The 15,971-nt window shown below is 46.5% G+C and overlaps 1 protein-coding gene across 1 annotated transcript; it reads left to right on the top strand.

Moving 5' to 3' along the window:
- The first annotated feature begins 3,222 nt into the window (after positions 1-3,222).
- Positions 3,223-12,738, top strand: CDIPT (CDP-diacylglycerol--inositol 3-phosphatidyltransferase). The gene is made up of 6 exons (XM_044448086.1): positions 3,223-3,484; positions 4,551-4,685; positions 5,987-6,140; positions 7,806-7,887; positions 10,660-10,741; positions 10,837-12,738. Exons 1-6 carry the CDS (start codon positions 3,442-3,444, stop codon positions 11,004-11,006), a joined length of 666 nt encoding a protein of 221 aa, XP_044304021.1. The 5' UTR covers positions 3,223-3,441; the 3' UTR covers positions 11,007-12,738.
- The last annotated feature ends 3,233 nt before the right edge of the window (positions 12,739-15,971 follow it).

Raw genomic sequence — 15,971 nt, forward strand, 5'->3', positions numbered from 1 at the left:
AAATTGACATAACAGGCATCTCGGATAAACACCAGTCCCAATCCATGCAAAAACTATTCAAGTGGCTACAGTTGCCACCTCTTCCAAAAATAAATTTCAATATATGTAAATGAAAGGAACAAAAAAAAGTCTACAAAATACCCCAATGTATTGTTCTTTCACATGCAGAATTGAATGCCCATCTAGCCAGAGCACTTGCATACAGCACTGGCAGCAACTGTGAGGATCATGAAATGGCAGAAAATTCATGACTTAAGGGTACACCTGCTGGATAATTTTACTGAACCAAGGGGGTTGTTGCCTTCCTGATCTGGTGCAATCCCACACGTTATGGCACAGAAAAGTCCTACATGCTGACTGGGGAATGCTCAGAGTTGTAGGAATTCTCTCTCTCTAGATTTGCATCAGATGGTACCTTTAGCAACATTGGATGGCCACAGTGAAGTAGGGTGGCCAGACCTAGGCCTTTCAGAGTTCCTCTAGAAGGGAAGATTCTGTGAAATGCCGTTTTCCCCCCTACATGGGGACCACTTTGACAAGAAAAGGCACTTTGTAAATGTCTCCTTTTGGGATATAATTTTTATGCTTTTTCCCACTCTCTTATTTTAATTCTGGCTGTGAAACTGAGATATATTGCATTGTTCATAGTGTTTTGTACACACAATCTAAAACGTAAGTATTTTAAGTAATATTTAACTAGGGAGACTCAGAGTAAAGTACTTGCTCAGTTAAGCTCAACTTTGGCTTCTCCCAGCATTACTTTCTTTCCTATTAGTATAAAGGATGCTTTAAAAATAATAATATACACCTCTATACGTAGCCCTGGTGCAAAGTCAGCATGTTGCTGTGATACATAAAACTATGGATATTAATAGCTATAGACCAGTGGCCAACATCCCCTTCCTGGGGGTGGCTGAACAGCTCCAGACTCTCTTTAATGAAATGGATTAGCTAGATCCATTTCAATCAGGCTTCAGTCCTGATTTTGGAATGGAAATGTCCTTGGTGTCCTTGTGGGATGATTTTTGCCACAAGAAAGAGGGGGAGCACAGCTCCATTGATTCTGCTTGCTTTTGATACCACTGACCCTGGTGTCCTTCTGGAGAGGCTGGCTGGGCTAAGTGTGGGACGCACCACATCGCGGTGGTTCTGCTCCTACTTAGCTGGCTGATTCCGGGAGCTGGAGTTGAGGCGGTTGATGCTCTGTGCCAGGGCAATTATGCCAAGGCATACTACAGGATTCTGTTGTATCCCATGTGCTATTTAACACCTGCATGACATTGCTGGCAGAGGTTATCCAGAGGTATGGGCTGAGGCCCCACCAATATCCAGATGGCACTCAGCTCGCTCTCTCTTTTTCATCAAACCTAGGTGAGGCAATGGCTGCTCTGAATCAGTGTCTGAGCATGGTAACGGACTGGATGAGGGCCACCAAACTGAGGGCCAATCCAGAGAAGACGAGGGTGTTGTTAGTGGGTGGTTCATCAGTCCAGCTGGGTGATATTCAACTTGTTCAGGATGGGGTTAATGAAGGAAAAGGTTTGTGGTTTAGGGGTGCTTCTGGTTATCATTTGAGGCACAGGTGGACTGTGTGGCATGGAGGATCTTTCATCAGCTTAAACTCATATACCAACTATGATCCCATCTGGAAAGAGAGAGCCTAGTCAGAATTATCCCTGCTCTGGTAACCCCTCATTTGGATTGCTGCAATTCACTGTACAAGGAGCTGCCTTTGAGAATGGTCCAGAAACTTCAACTGATCCAAAACAGGGCCCCAAGATTGTTAATGGGGCTTGGCTCACAAGAACCCAATAGACCAGTTCTCTTCCAGTTACACTGACTGCCTGTTGAAGTCTGGATACAATTCAGAGTGCTAGTACTAACATTCAGCGGCATGGGTATATTAATTAAGTTTATTGCATTTTCCCCAACCTGATGCCTTCTAGGTGTGTTGGACTACAACTCCTAGCATCCCTAGAACTGGCAGATACCAGGCTGAGGAAGGCTGTATAGTGAAATATGCTATTTAGCCATTGTTACTCCAAAGCAATTTTTTAAAAACAATTTGGAAACTGAAAAGCTTATGCATTGGTACTTTGCAGAACTTTACTCCTGTTGTGTTGGCTGCAATAGTTTAGGAGTTTAAAATCAAATCTGTCGTGATAATTAAACCAATTATTGGAACACCCAATTAAAATTGTAGTAATTTTCAAATGTAGTTCATTCTCCATTATTAGGTGATACCTCTCGTTAAAAATGAGGTCCAATTGACCTTTGTTTTGCTTTGCTTGACAAACAGAAACAATGTTGATAGTACCCAAGTTTATAATATTGCATTAAATCCTAGTTTTCTATGAATGGCAGCTCACACTTTGCTAAATGAAACTTCCAATCCCTTTTCTTTCCGTCAGCTTCATAGGCTAGTTACAACCTAACCGTTCCACAGCGATTCATGCAGCAATACTGTAAAGATCATACTAAAGAGACAACATTCCTCTTAAGCACCAAATATGCAGATCCTTAACACGGAAAACTGTTTCCTTTTCTAGGTCTTGCTTTGCTAACAGGAAAAGAGGAGCGTCCAAGACTGCCGCCATAGTGCAAACCATTAAAAACATGGGGGGAGTGGGGAGTTGAGATATACATTTAAATCAGGGCTGAGCAACTTGTGACCCTCTAGCTGCTGTGAACTGCAAGTACCATCACTTCTCGCCAGTAGTTATGCTGGCTAGAGCTGACAGGGCAATCAGACCAGCGACATTTAGATGGCCAGTATTTGTACATCCCTGCTTTACATGGAAAAGCTCATCTCTGCAGGGGAGTTTACAGGACCTATTTCCCTCACGGGGCTGCTCTAGCCTCGGTCCTCCGGCAACTCTATGGGCAGAATTACGGTAACGATCGGAAGGAAAGCTGTCGCCTGGGCTAAACCAAAGCGGAAGACAGGGGTGGGGTCATTAAATTTACTTCCGGAAGGGTACGGTTTGGGCGGAGTGGAAAGTAACATTATTGTTTTCTTTCCTTTAAATAAAATGCCTCTTCTCTGTATTTTCCCTTTTTCCAATTAAAAATGGCCTGTTTAAAGTAAAACTGGATTCCCCTCTTATCTTCTTTTGGTACAGTCCAACCCTGGGGCTCTGTGAATCCTAAGGGCTTTTAAAAAGACAGTGGGCGTTTCCTTCTTGTTTCACGCGGGGCAGCAGCGTGAAGGTTGCAAAAACCGAAAGACGCAATTTCATTGGGGGAAAAAAAGCCGAAAGAAAACCGGCGGAAGTCCTTTGGGAGGGCAGTGAAATAGAAGGGGGCGGAATCAGGACTCCTGGGTCCCTTGGGAGAGGCGGGCTGTTTGGGTGCAAGGTTGCATGAACTCAGTCTTGCACTGGGGCTGGTCATAGATTGCAAGAAAGTTCCGGTCTCCCGACAGCAACGGCAGGCAGCAAGATGAAGCAAGAAAATATTTTCCTCTTTGTCCCGAACCTCATTGGTATGTTATGGGGTGGTAGGCAATTGTCTGGGGGTGGATGAATTGAATCTTTCTCTCTTAAAAAATATCATTTGTTTTCATGTTTGCACTTAATAACTTGAATGTATTGCATATTAAAGATAGCACTGGTTATTGCGAGGTTTAAAAGTACAATAGCGACACAAATAATGAAAGGCTGCAATCTTATCTGCGTTACTCGGGAGCGAGCCCCCCTGAACACGGGGCTTGCTTTTTAGTAAACAGATTAAGCTGTTTCCTTACTGCTATTCTAGGGCAGAAAAGGCCCGGTTCTGATCTGGGGACATTTTGTAGAGACAATCTTCCAGATTAAGGTAGTCCGTTTTCCGAGGTGGTATAGGTTCCACACCAGATGCTGGGAAACGAACCACAAGGTTCGAGGGTTTATTGCAGCCTTCTCCAACGGGATGCCGTCGGGCTGTGTTGGACCACAAATCCTGGAGGGCACCCCACTGGGGAAGGGTGGTTGCTGCCCTCACACTCTGTTCCCAGACTTCCTAAAAGCCACAGGGCTGGCTGCTACAGACTGCAAGGTGCCTTACAAGGGGGACATTTGGCCTTTGCTGACTTTCTACATTGCTGTGAATTACATACAGCTTTGGTACCCTTTCACCTTAGCCATACTTCATCCAGTCCACTTCCTGCCCTACTGCTTTCATGAAGTGGTAAAGCTGAAATCAGGGACAGTGAAATGTCTCCCTTAGAGCTGGCAAGTGGACAGGTGACCCACCTCTCTGTTGCATGGCCTAGTTGGGGCACTTTTTAAAAAGTAGCTTTATACTCCAGAAATGAAGCAGTTGACTCGAAGACTGAGAGCCTGTCTCTCATCCTCTTCAGCATCAGTGCAGTCAAGGGAAGCACTTGGGAAGCATCACTTGCAGTCAAGGGAAGCTGGAAATTCAGAGCTTTGCAAGACTCTTGCCTGGAAATCAAGCGAGGTGGGGCTGCAGGGGAATCAGCTGAAATGTAGTTGCAGGGTATTTGTTTTGGCGGAGAGGAATTAAAGGTTCAAGGATTGTGCCTTCATTTTCTTCCTTTCCCTTTGCAGGTTATGCCCGCATAATCTTTGCTTTTATCGCTTTCTATTTTATGCCAACTTCCCACCTGACAGCATCATTCTTCTACCTGCTGAGTGGTTTCCTTGATGCCTTTGATGGTTATGCCGCCCGGGCCCTTAACCAAGGTACACACTGCCTGTGCTCCTTCTAGTCTGTCCCTAAAGGCAGAAACCCAAAGTGTGTGTTAAGGAGGGGATTGTTATGCTGTAAAGCAGCCAGTTGGGGCAATTTGGGGGTGCATATATGAGCATATGAAGGCCATTGGTTCATCTGGCTCAGTATTGTCTGCTCTGACTGGCACCTGGTTAGCCACTGAGGGAAGGAATAAGCCACTGTGGGAAGAGAATGCTGGACTCGGCGGGTCCTTGCTCAGCAGGGCTGTTCTTATGGTCTTATTTCATGGCAGCCTTCTGCAGCCAGCAATCTTTTTCATCTTCCTGGTGCTGCAAAACTTGCCAAGTACTCTGCAATTCATAACCCAGGCGGGCCTCTTGGACACACAGCCCAAGTGCATTCTTCTTGGGGTCTAGATCCAGCCATGTGGGGTTTTCAGAGGGCCAAAACCCTTCCCCTGGCCAAGTCCCCTTTTCAACCACAGTTCATTTTATAGCTTCCGACCTCGATGTGTGTGCTTTCCTCGTTCTAAAAGGCTGAAATGCCTCTCCTGAGGCCAGGTGGCAGGACTAGCTTGAAGCTGCAATCTGCTGCTGGGTTGCATTTTTTGGCTCTGCTCCCTTTGCCTACAGCCGTGCCCACTGCTGGAAGGCTGCGCCCCAGACAGCCTCTCCAGAGCAGCTGGAGTTCAGCTGCTGGTTTGAAAGTGGTTCCTTGTGCCTCCCACAGCTGCTTCCATAAATGCCTGGAAGAGGAGCTCTTGAGAAAAATGCAACAGCCCCCATGATTTTTAGAAATGAGTCTATTTATTTAAAACATTTCTATGCCGTCCCATCGCAACAAAGCCTCGGGGCGGCTCACAACACATAAAATCTGATTTTACTCCAGATTGGACCTGCTGTAGTTGAAAGAAAATTCTTAATACTCTATGGTTGCAAACCACCCAAAGAGCTTCTGCCTTTGGGTGGGATAGAAATGATGACGATATAATCATCATCGTTATACTGTAATAAATGCTCAGAGCCCAGAATAGCTTAATGGCGACCCCCTCCCGTACAAGTCCATAAACAACTTCAGCAAGTCACAAATGGGGCAGGGGCTGCAGCATCCCAGGCGCCGGGTTTGATCCTGCAGGGGATGATGGGGTCAGACTCCCGTGAGCCCAGCCAGGATGCCCTCTCGACAGGGCTGATGGGAATGGGGGTGCCGCAGCATCCGGAGGGCTGTGTCTGCGCATCCCATCTTCCCTGCTGGTGTGTGTTTGCGATGCTGCCACACTGCCCTTTCCTCCTCCCTGCCCGATGCCCCCCAGGGACCCACTTTGGGGCCATGCTGGACATGCTGACTGACCGCTGCACCACCATGTGCCTGCTGGTGAACCTGGCCATGCTGTACCCCGAGTCCGCCCTCTGGTTCCAGCTCAGCATGAGCCTCGATGTCGCCTCCCACTGGCTCCATCTGCACAGGTATGCGCTGGGGGAGGGGGAGCTGCTTACCCCCCGGCAGGGTCCCCATGAGCATTTGAGGCACTGCCGTGGGGCCGCCCCAAAATGGCTGCCGGGGAGGACGTGGCATGTGGGGGCCCAGCTGGCTGGACGAGATGTGGGGAGAGAGAGCGAGCGAGCAAGTCTAGAGGCTGGGAGTGCAGGGATGAGGGGGAGAGCACAAAGGGGAGAGGTCTGCATAAATGGAAGAGCCCGTGTGATGCAGTGGCTGGCACCGTGGAACAGGGACGCAGGCGATCGGGATGCTGGTCCTCACCAGCCATGGAGCTCCGTGGGTGACTTGAGGCCAGTCGCAGGCGCTCAGCCCAGCCTACCTCACAGGACTGTTGTTGTGAGGATAAGATTGAGGGGAGGATAATTATGCGAGCTGCCTTGAGTTCCTTAAAAGGAAGAAAGGCAGGAACTAAACGGAAGGAAGGTTGGCAGGTAAGCCAGCCAGCCAGCCAGCCATGAAGCAACTCTTGCTGTCTCTTCCTGCTGATCTGCAGCAGGTCCAGGAGCAGGAAGGAGAACCCAGTGGAGCCACAACTATTTTTCAAGGTTTTTAAAGTAAAAAATGCATTTTTGAAGGGAGCAAGGCATGGAGAACCTCCCTGGAAGTCCACATGGACACCAGGAGCATGATGGAAATGCAGGAAGTAACTTTATACCATCTAGCCCTGGGATTTTGGCTCTTGTTGCAGGCAGTCACAAAGCCTTTCCCCAGAGACTGAGGCAGGGAGCATCGGCCTGCAGTCCGTGGTCTCTGTCACTTGGTTATGGTCCCTCCCCAGAGGGAGGAAGGTAATACAAGGCATGTTGCATTACTTTGGTTATTCCTGGTCTTTAGCCAAGGCTGAAGACTAATACATGCTTCCTCGGGAGCATGGCTCATTGGACTTACTCTGGAGTAAACATCAGTAGCATCACACTGCAGAATTTCAAGTGCTCACTTGGCCCTTCAGGTGTCCCTGTTGAGCCTTTTGTGTCCCTGCACTTCTACTGTGAGCCAGTTCAAAGTCACATGGTATAGTCCTCTCCAGATTGTACCACTAGAATTCTCCCATTGCACAATCCTAACACAGTTACTAGGAGAATATTGTGTTGAACTCAGTGGCACTTTGAATACACACGCATGAGATTGCTTTGTAAGAGGCTGAGCTGTGACTTGGGAAGGCACTAATGTCTCATTTCTGCTAAGAATTCACTAGGTGGCAGTAGGAACCAGCTCTTTCTTAGTCTCAGTCTACCCATCTGATATATGGGAATAATATTACTAACCCATTTTACAGAGTTGTTGAGAGGGGTAGAGTGTTCAGTGTGCTACAAATCTATATAACTTCCACAAATAGAAAAACTGAGATCTAAGGAGAGGAATGGCAAAACTCCTGTTTTTCCTGCTTGGTGACGTATTTAGCTTTCTTCATATAAACATAAACAGGCCTTCCTTCCATGATTTGGAGACCTGAAAAGGAGGCCTTGCTGTGGAGCAGAGAAGAGTTTTGGTGGGGAGATCTAACATGGAAAGTGGTGTCAGTGATGCCAAGGTGTGTGTGTGTGTGTGGAGGGGGGGGACTTGAGTGCTTGTGTGCAGAAAATGGAGTGTCCTTAATTCCTAGTGTAACCCCCTTCTTCTGCTCCCACCAGCACTGTGGTGAAAGGTGCTGAGAGCCACAAAAGCATAGACCTGTCCGGAAACCGGATCCTGCGGGTGTATTACAGCTCCCGGGTGAGTAGTACTTGCATGCATCTCTTCCAGCTCTTCCTGCCATAGAAACAGAGCGAGTCAGAAGGGGCCTCCTGGGCCATCTAGTCTGACCTCCGGCACCAGCCGGCTCCGCTCACGACATGCCCACCATGTGCACGTCCAGCCTATCCTTGAACACCCGCACCAATGGGGCCTCAGCGACCTCTGGTGAAAGCCCATTCCACACCCTCGGGGTCCTGACTGACAGGAGTGCTTCCTGGCATCCAAATGGAACCTTGGCTCCCTGAGCTTTGCTCTGTTGGAGCGCGTCCTGCCTTCCTCTTCAGGGGAGAACAGGTCTCTACCCATCTCCATGTGACAACCCCTCACATACCTGTATGTCACCAACAGGTCCCCTCTGAGTCTCCTCTTCTCCAGGCTGAAGAGACCCAGTTCCCTCAGTCTCGCCTCATACCCCATCCCCTGCAAACTGGCCACCAACCTTGTGGCCCTGCGCTGCACTGACTCTAACCTGGCTATATCCTTTCTGTAATGAGGGGCCCAAAACTGAGCACAATACTCCAGTTGCGGGCGCACCAGAGTCGTAGAGGGTGGTACTAATATACGAGCTCCCATAGCTCCCACCTTCCGACCCAGAGACCATCTCCCTTGTTCTTCCAGGAAAAACAAAATGTAATCTCGGCCCTTCTTGTTCCACCAGCGTATGTCAGGAATATGAGCTGTGAGATCCCCTTTTCTCACGTTCTTCCCCCTCAACTCCAAATCCTGTATTTGGATCCCATCTTGGAAAGAACAGACAAGTATGGGTGATTTTTGTCTCGTTGTGAAATATGTAGTATTTCTTGATGAATCATGAAAGAGGTAATTCCCACTCACATTTGTCCCCAACAAATTTACTTACCCTTTTGCAAGACGGGTTCTGTCCACATTGTGGCCTTCCGTCCATCCATTCTTTCAAAAGGACTCCTCTCAAATTGGAGGGTATGAACAGAGTGGACTAAAGTTCCAGTTATGCACCAACTTTATCAGCTGCTAGTTAGTTACACGTTTCATGTGCTGGTTTGGACCTTGAAAGCCATAAATCGAGGTGGGGAACTTCAAGCCTAGAGTTTCAAACTGGCCCTGGGATTCCCCAGATGGGCCTGCTAGCTTTCCCTGGCCATGCTCTCTTAACCTCTGGCAATGGGAAAGTTTCCAGCTTTCCCCTGCTCATTCTAAGAGGCTGAACTGCCTTTCCTGGGGCTTAGTTACTGGCAGTAAGACCATCAAGCTAAAATATGCTGAGGGGTTTTTGCATTTTTTGCTCTGGCTCCTTTGCCTTCATCTGCACCCAGCAAGGGAACCCCTGAGAGTTTTTCCAAAACGGAATTCGGCTCTTGGGCCGAAAGGTGTTTCTGGGCTAGGATAACTTAAACGCTGCTTCCTCCCATATGAGCCTACCTGCTTATTAAGATTAGGAACTCTGCTCAGCAGACCCCATCATACAAAGCAAGGCTTTGGGCCTTCTTAGAGGTGATACCAAATCTGCAGGAATCTCTTCCAAGGGAACTGGGCCTTTTTTTTCCTCCAGAAAGCAGGCCTGGGCTGCTGTTTTCCAGAAAGCCTTTGGGATTGCCTGATTGCTCTTTGGGAGAACTGACTGCAGATTTTATTATCGTTATTGTTCTCTTGGGTTTTACCACTTCATTGTTGTTGTTTGCTTTTTACATTATGTTATGAAGCTGTGTTGTAAGCTTCTAAACTTCCTTGGAGATGGTTGTATTGAAATGACAGCCTACAATATTTTGATAATACGGCAAAAACAGTTGACATTGTTGGTGTGTTAGTAGTGTGTGCTTCTCTTTGTGGTCCTATATATTCGGGCACAAATGAACCTAGTTGCCTTAGTGAATTCAAGGTCTGTGAAGTGGTTAGTGAGGGCAAAACCCCAATTTCTAGAAGAAAAATATCTCTTCTTTTTATTGGCAAGGGGTCATCGTCTGGCATTTACTCATCTCCAGCGTGAGCAAATGGGCTCAGTGAGGCAACAAGGAAGATTCAGGGGAACTCCAGTGCAAGATAGATGGTGTCTGTGTTGCACACGTCCTGGAAGACATGGCATGCCATTTATTGGGCTGCCAGTTATATTCTAGTTGTAGGAAATACTGCATATCTCTGTATTTTGGACACATGAGAAATTGGCTGTCTGAGGCTAAACTGATTTTAAAAAAAATTGAGGATCTGATCCATTTTTGATTCAGAGGATTGTCACTTTGCAGTCAAGGTGTTCAGGTTACCAAAAAAAGAAAAAGAAATATTTCTGATTAAATGAGCCATGTAATAGTTGTAAGTGCATGCATTTTAAAAGATTTATAACCTGATAGTCTATATTTTATTTGTTTGTTGGTTTGTTTGTTTATTAGATTTCTAACCCGCCCCATTAGCCACACAGCTCCCTATAGGGAGCGCTATACATATATATATATATATCTCCCTATATATAGCTCCCTATGTATATATAGCTCCCTGCATGTGTGTGTGTGTGTGTGTATTGGGATAACACATCTCTGGGAATAGGTGAGATATAAATATTATATTAAAATGTTATTGTATTAATAAATAGTATTGTTATTATATCAACAACAATACTTGGATGTTTAATGCCAGTTTTATGTTAACAGAGAGAGACAAGCACATTTTCCTTCTAGTTTATGTTTGCAGCATTTATCCTTGGCACGGCCTGCAATAAATGTGCTCGCTGATCCCCTTTGCTGACCCGTGTGCCTGATGGCGCTTCTTTCCCTCTGCCTGCAGCCCGTGCTCTTCGTCATGTGTGCGGGTAACGAGCTCTTCTACTGCATGCTGTATTTGCTGTGCTTTGGCGAGGGACCGCCGAGTGAGTATGCGGAGCTGGGGAGAAGGTGGGGCGGTGCCTCGGAATTGTGGGCTCCCTCAATCCCACCCCTTTTTATTTCTGTGCTTCCTTTCCAGTCCCATTCAATAGCCCATTCCTGCCAGGACATACCGGCCTCTTCCGCTTCGCCCTCTGGGTCTGTGCCCCCTTCGCCGTCACCAAGAGCCTCATCAGCCTGGTCCACTTGGTCTGCGCCTCGTGCAATATGGCTGCTCTCGATGCTGCTGAGCGTGCGAAGAGGAAGTAGCATTTCAAGGCGCGTCGCCTCCCCCTCCCCGGAGCGAGATCGGCAGCCGACCCTCGCTCCGTGTTCGCTTCACGGGGCTTGGCCTCGGCTTAGCCACTCCATGGTGCAGTCCCTGCTTGGTGTGATGTCCCGGCCCCGCCCTGATGCTTTGTGGTCTGTGTGGGATGATGGGATAGGTCCTGCTCCTTGTGGCTTCCTCCTTCACTCCTATAATGTTTTGCATTGCTTAGCAGCACAGTGACTGATGGGCAGAAATTTACTTCAACCAAGGCAGGAATTTAGTTCACTGTTTTGAAGGCAGCTAAACAGACTTGCCCTTTGGGGACTGTCAAGGTCTCTGCCTCGTGCTGCTGGTGTGTTTTGCAGGGAACAAAATTCAGTCATGAGAAGAGTCCTGGACTAGCCTTTCCCTTTCCAAAACTACAGAGAGATATTACTCTGAAGGCGTGGGAGGGGTGGTAAAAGCCTCATTCCCAGAATTCTCCAAGTATATCTGGGCTAGGACCGGGGGGGTGGGAGCAGCCAGGTAGCAGTCACTGACTTCTTATCACATGAATGTGTTTCAGATGGAATCTGATGTATCCTTAGGAAGTAGCTCCATGGAGAGGCCAAGTAAGAAGGGACCAGATGCCAAATTGCTGTATTTTCTCCTGGCTGTTCAGTGTATCCATTTTAGCCTAGGCTTTCTACCCCGTGTGTTTTAGTAGAATTACATGTCCATAGGCAGTTATCTGGAAGTACCTCTTGCTCCCAGACTGCCTTCTTCCCACATTGCTTTGCTTTCACAGCTTCTCTTTTGTTTCACCTGCCACCATCAACTGGTCTGATGCACAGATCCGTGGTGGGTTTGTATTCCCTGGGGGAGTAAAAGGCGTACGGGTTCCCATTTTTGCAGTCACAGCCTGGAGCTTTATTTTAGTGGCTCTTCTGTTCACGCAACCCTTCCCATAATGTCTCCCACAGTGTCAGACTGAAATCTATTGTTCTCTTTTCTATAATCATGCACGTTACACTTTTGAAGGAGTGCAGTGGAACCCTGATGTGAGGCCATCCACCATGTCTACCCTTCATTCTCTTGTTCTTGCTACCACTGAAGGTTGGCCTGCCCTGACGTTCTCTGGAATACAGAGAAATGCTTTCCTATTTATTTTCTAGAAAGGTCTGAGTTCCCCTAGATAATTAGGAGCCCAGTCTTGCCTTCTCCATCATCTGTTCATTAGCACAAGTTGCCATATTGTTTCATTGCCCTGCTTTCCTGCATGATCTTGGTCTGTGAGAACTAAGTTTACGATGATATGGTGGCCAACTTGACTCTCCCGCTCTCACTTCCCCACAAAAGCCAGCTTTTCCTGTTGGGGCTGATGAGGTAGGAGAGGCAGAGGAGGGAGCGGGGGGAAAGGGGAGATGGCATCCATATTGGAAGAGGAACCTTGTGGCACCAACAATGGGGTGAAGGTAAATCAGCCATGGATAACGGGAAATTTCCCTCTCTGGCTAGTGTTTGCATTGCATCTGCCCACATAAGGGACACATGCCGTGGAATGGCCCACACTGTCTCCTGTAGGACTGGGATCAGTATTACTCTAAAGAACCTGCCTTTGCAATTTTCCTTCCACACCTCCCAACCCCCAGCTGTGCATAATTTGTATGTTGGTTTTAGAAAAGTAAATCTTGGTACAATAAGAAGACTCCTCCAATGGGAGTTGCTTAATAAAGACCATCTATGTGAGCATCTGGTTGTATGTCTTAATTTGACTGTCTCTGAGATAAATGGTTTTATATAAAGACATTGATGAGTAGCCAGGATAAGCAGGTACGTGGTACCAAGTCAGAATTCAGTGGTTTCCTATCAGGCCGGATCGTATGGTTGAGTGGGGAAGGTCCTAGAAGAGGCAGACTTTTAGAGCTGAAGGGTCTGGCGGGGAAGCTTAGAGGGTAGAGTCTTTTTTACTAGAAACCTGAAATCTATCAACAATGGCCTACTGCAAAAGGCATACAGTTAGAATCAAATAGTTCTGCACCCAGGGAATCATGATGAGTACCAGAATTGAACTGAGTCTACAACTGTCCCTCACAAAATTTTGCTCTCCAACCTGCCTGATCTCCCAAGACGGGATTGAAGGCCCCGTTCCTGGTGGACTTCCCTTGAGCCATGGGTCAGCATTGGACAACCAGGAGAAGGTCTTCGGTCAGGGAGAAGGCACTCTCAGGTCGCAGGCTGGTTCATGTTGTTTAGGGCTTTCTGCAATGGTATAAAAACCTCAAACCTGGCCTGGTAGGAAATAGGCAGTCAGCGCAGTTCCTTCAGCAAAGGAGCTGCATGCCGGAAAATGTTTTAAGGCTGAGATCTGGTGGCACTCTTGGCTGGAAGTAAGTCCCATTGAATTTGCTGGGTTTTGTGCGTAGCCGTGTAGGAAGCATCATGTAGCAGAAACCAGTTATTTTTGTCTTGCCTGGGTTCTTTGTGTATGCCCAGTCATTCTGCCTTTGCCTCCCACTTTAATTTAGGATCACTCACTGGAATGAATACAACACTGCTGCAGTACAGTTAATCAAGAAATTCAATTCTGAAGATTAGAGTCTAAATAGAGACTATGGTTTCTTGTCCCAATATTTTGCTAAATTGATTGTGTTATCAGCTGTCGCTGCTGTTGTGAGGGATCACTCCATTCAAACTCTAATTGAATTGCCACTGTCTGTACTGCTCGCATTTAATTTATTACCTCACTGCATGCAAGACCACTCAACCAGGAGTTTATACTTTGGCAACTCATCTCATGCATCTTGTAAAGTGGATTTTGGTGCCTGAGAGTAAATGCCTTAATAGTAGCTTTCAGGTACTGCAAGAATGTACATTGCTTTTGCTGCAGCCCAGACTAACATGGAGCCCCTCTGGAAATTATCACTGAAATGTGAATACTGTTTGGGGCATGCCTAAAAAAGGCAGAATCTGGTCATACACTATTTTGTAGCAAGGAGATGTTAGCATTCATTTTGTTTTGCTTTTTTAAATCAAACGTTTCTGGCTATATGGCTGCAGCCAAAATAAGCCTGAAAATGTTTGGGTTGTGCTTTAGAAGCCAAAATGGCTACTAGCTGGAGTACATTAATCCCTTTCTATGGATAGTAGAAGCAGGGTACATTATGCAATGTAAAGATAATGCATAAGCCTTTTAAGAACCTTCAATTCTAAGAGTACAGGATTCCACTTTGCTTGCTGTGGCTTTTTTAAAAATTGAGATGAATTACTACTACTACTATTACTACTATTCCACTTCTATACCGCACCCATAGCCCAAGTCTACCCAGACTAGCTAGTTCCAACAGTGACAAATTCCCCACTTAAGCCAGAATTTTCTTGACAAAATGGAAGACGCCATTTTCATGCATCTGAGTTTATTTACTCGATTCATGCGTTGATACAAAAGTCAATAGCAGTTTATAATTTGACCACATCCCTTCTTTCACTCCCACCCCCACCCACCTGTACTTTATACAAACTGGTATTAGGATTTGTAATATTTCACAATACCCACCTGCCCAAAAAACCAGATTTCTGAATTGAACAAAAGGCTTTAATTGGTCCCAGACTCAGAAAGACCCCACCCTTGTTGTTTCAAATTAATATGTTTTAATTAGCAGGAGCAACAAACATGGACGGAAGTAAGAAAAAGGAATGGTAACAAGTTATAAAATTAACAAATCAGATTAATAAAAACATCAGCCAATCTTTTTGCTCAGCACTGAGTATGCTACAAGCACCATGTAGGTAATCACGAACTCTGGTTTTTAGAATGAGGGCTGGATTGAAATAGGTTCTCATAGCAACAAAGTTCCTGCTTCCACATAGGAAAGAAGGTGATTGTTTGTCTTTCTAATGAAATGGTGTTGCAGAAGGACAGGAAGCGAACGGATCTGGTGCCTCCTGCAAAGTCCTCTGGAACAAAAGTTCTCCACACAGCGAAAAACTAAATTGCATCTCGGGGTGGGGTGGGGGGAAGAAATACAAAATAAAATCTCCCCCTCCTTTCCCCCTAAAACCTACTCCCACCCCAAAACTCATATATTAAAGCAAATTTTATTCTCCAGCGTCCTACTCTTTGCCCCCACCCCAGATATGGAAACATCTATCAAGCATCATGTCAAAGATATAGGTTATGTGATTTTCATTCAATAGCTGATATGTGCAAACGTAAAATCCCTTTCCCCCAGCAAACCAGCCCCCTCAACAGTGATCTGTACCCCATCCTCATTCTATAGCTGCCCCCCAAATTCTACTGTGAACCCCCTTCAGCACCCCCTTCAGCCTCTCCAGGCCCCCAGCTCTGATGTTGCTCCTGAGGGCAAAATGAAAGCACGCCCAATCGCTTTGTTGCATGGAGAGTGGGCTGAGATGCGGCACAGAGACAAGGCAGCGTTGATGGTCACATCTTCAACCCAAATTTGATCATCAGTCTCAGATCCTCAGATCTGTATATTGTTCCACCAGGGGTCACTTTTGTAGGGGAGAATGGTGGTGATACCAGCCCTGCCCTCCCGCTGAACTCTTTATAATACTACCACCTTTCTTGGCAAGTGGAGGTCTGGATATCACCAAATTCCTTCAGCAGGCAGGAGTTGTCCAGCAGGCCCCAGTTCCACATCCCTAGACAAAGTCCTAAATCTTTAGCATCATCTGCTGTAAATCCTAACACAGTTTTCAATCTCTAAACTCCAGCAGTTGGATCTAGATTAAGTAGTACTTGGAGTAGACCCACTTAAATTAATTGGACTCCATCGTGGCTAACTTAACTCTCTAAATATGACTATATCTGGATCTAACCCAATTATCTGTGTGAGAGACAAAAAATTGTGTAAGTCCAACTCTCCCTAAACCCATCTCATTTTATCAGATCCTTATCAGCATCCCCTGACACTCTCTCCCACCAGGCTGGATTTCCCCTTTGAATGGAACTTCTCTTTCAT

This window comes from Varanus komodoensis, unplaced genomic scaffold (genome assembly GCF_004798865.1).
Source record: "Varanus komodoensis strain SLA01 unplaced genomic scaffold, ASM479886v1 scaffold53, whole genome shotgun sequence".
NCBI classification, from domain to species: domain Eukaryota; kingdom Metazoa; phylum Chordata; class Lepidosauria; order Squamata; family Varanidae; genus Varanus; species Varanus komodoensis.